Consider the following 2,500-nt stretch of genomic DNA (forward strand, 5'->3'; position numbering starts at 1 on the left):
CCAAATAAAAACTCTAAACTAACCAGAGACAAGCGCAGTCTGTGTTAAGACCAGAGCAGCATAATTACAGGTTTCAATCTCCCACCGCAAAACAAGGGGGTGGCTCGGAGCGAGCGGTGACGGTCCTACCTCAACAAAGAAAGCATCCATCTCCAGACGCCCTCCTCGTCCCGAAAACTGTCACTCCGATTTCTTCGCGATCAAAAGGACCACGGACTGCGTGCAGCACATACGCAGTCAGGCGTCCCGTGCTTGGACGTTTTCCATTCACGAGATAATTAAAGATGAGGAGAAGTTCCCATGGCACGCGCTGCAAGCTTGCTCCAAAACCGTTTCCTTCTTTTGGAAAACTTTGCTGGGGTTTTTTTTTCTCGTTTATCCTGGGTCAAAGTTAAAGATGAAGAAAACCGTTTTAATCTCAAATCGCTGAACGAGACCGATGCACTTCGGTATGAAGGAGGCAGCGAGCCGTCCGACGCTCTCCCGTCCGTGTTCCTGCCGTCCGCGCGTGGCTGTGTGTATCTTTGTGTGGAGGTTGAATCAATGGGACCGGCACGGTGCGGGGCAGGGCTCGAGGGGGGAGGAGCTTAGAGCTGACGCCCTGCTCCGGCACTCCCTTTCAGGAAACTACCGGGGACCGCGAGCGCCAGACAGACACACATCACACATGATAATAAGGCCTCATGATGAGTCAAATTTGTTTGAATAAACTCTTGCGACAGTTTAGCAGGAACCCGCCAGCCCGATGAGTAGTTCGTCTCCTTTGAGAATAATGATTGCGACAGTGTTAGTTTAATGTAGCCTAAAGGAGGTGGGTTTCTTTCTAATCGCTTGAACAGATGGGTTACCTTTTCCATACATATTAAAACAGGAAGTGGACCGAATTCTTTAATCACCAACCGCCCATTATAACAACAGGAAAATCATTGTTTCTGTTATTTTGCTTTTGTGTGCGTCTCTTCAAGAAATTATGTGCCTAAAGTCTTTAGACGGAACATTTTATGTCAATAGTTTTAATACATATCCAAATTTAGCCGTTTTATAAAACACATTTTGTTTAGTCACAGCTAATCATCACAGGTAAGCAACACAAATAAACACACATAGATAGGCCTAATAGGCCCATAACTGTTATGCATCAACTGCCCTCCTACCCCACCTCCCGTCAACATCCTAAATCAATTTTACAATTGCTAGTAATATTGTACGCAGTTTGAAAGTTTGAACTCTTGTGCAAAAATAGAAACTTTATGTAATTATTCCATATTTTGTGTAGTCAGAACCCCTGACATATAGGCCTAATCAAAGCATTCACCAACGGGTTAATATGCAGTAGCCTAAGCCTTTTATTGTCATTTAGCAAAAATAATGGCCATAGGCCCCTACCTTACAAATAACTGCATAGGCCTACACTCATTATTTTCTTCTATTGATCTACTTTTACACACTGCTTCACAAGACCCTGTGCTAGGGCTCAATTGTGTTTCTCAAGTGACTTATACCCCTTTTCCACAACAATATTTTGGTGCTGGTTCAGAGCCAGTGCCAAGTCTCGAACCGGTTCTTTGCTTTTCCACACAAAATAACCTGGCTCTGGGTCAGGAAAACAAGTTCCAACTCAGCACCAACTTTGAGCTGGTCCAGAAATAAGAACCGGTTACGTCAGGTGTTGGGAGCGGGATTTTCATGGCCATTTGAAAAGCCACTAACGTTAGCTAGCAGCAAAAAAGCAGCGTAGCCATAACCATAACAACGGGTTCTAATCAAGAGTTAATGTTGGCTAAAATGCTAGTTTTTCTAGCGACTGCAATAAATAGGCCTACACATGCTGACCAAATCGTTTTCGGCACATCGAGTTTTACTCCACAAATGGATACAGTGATACAGTTGAACTCTCTCGACACAGCACTACTCTGGCACTCAGTCTGTGGAAATACAAGCCGGTTCTTGGATAATCGGCAGGTAGCCGCACTGAACTGGTGCTAGCACCAGCCCGGAACCAGCACCTGGTTCGTGGCGGTGGAAAAGGGGTATTAGAGGACTGGCATGTGGTCAGTTCAAAGAGGTTTGTAAACCAGCCTCTATAACTCTGGGCCAGTGCATGTCTCTCTTAATTCTCATTGTTCCCTAAGAAACTACGGGGTCTCAGCTTTCCAAAAAGGTCAAGCATTTGATGGTAGGTCAAAATAGGTGGGAACGGTGCCCTCTGAAGTAGGCACAGCGCAATATCAGGGTGAGAAGCCTTGAAATGGCCCCTCCCAGGTGAAGCTAAAACAGAGCCGGAACCTCTGAGTGTTCCGTATTCCGAGCTCTGGCATAGTTATGGAACGGCCTTGGCCCGCTCTGCTTCTCCTCCGTGTCCGTACAGCGTGTTGTGCTGTGTGTCTTCTGTCTGATTCTCCCGGTGAGCACTCTCACGCTCGACTCTCGTGCTCGACTCGCTTAACTTAATTAGCCTACTTCAGCTGCGCTTAGCAGCAGATCTCTGTTCCAGCCGCAG

General features: G+C 46.3%; 1 protein-coding gene across 1 annotated transcript in view; it reads right to left on the reverse strand.

Moving 5' to 3' along the window:
* Positions 1-492, reverse strand: part of myo10l3 (myosin X, like 3) — a 145,044-nt gene extending 144,552 nt beyond the window's left edge. Inside the window, 1 exon segment of the mRNA XM_062535324.1 lies at positions 130-492. Coding sequence (XP_062391308.1) covers positions 130-150 — 21 coding nt within the window. The 5' untranslated portion in view covers positions 151-492.
* Between the last annotated feature and the right edge of the window lie 2,008 nt (positions 493-2,500).

This window comes from Sardina pilchardus, chromosome 4 (genome assembly GCF_963854185.1).
Source record: "Sardina pilchardus chromosome 4, fSarPil1.1, whole genome shotgun sequence".
NCBI lineage: Eukaryota > Metazoa > Chordata > Actinopteri > Clupeiformes > Clupeidae > Sardina > Sardina pilchardus.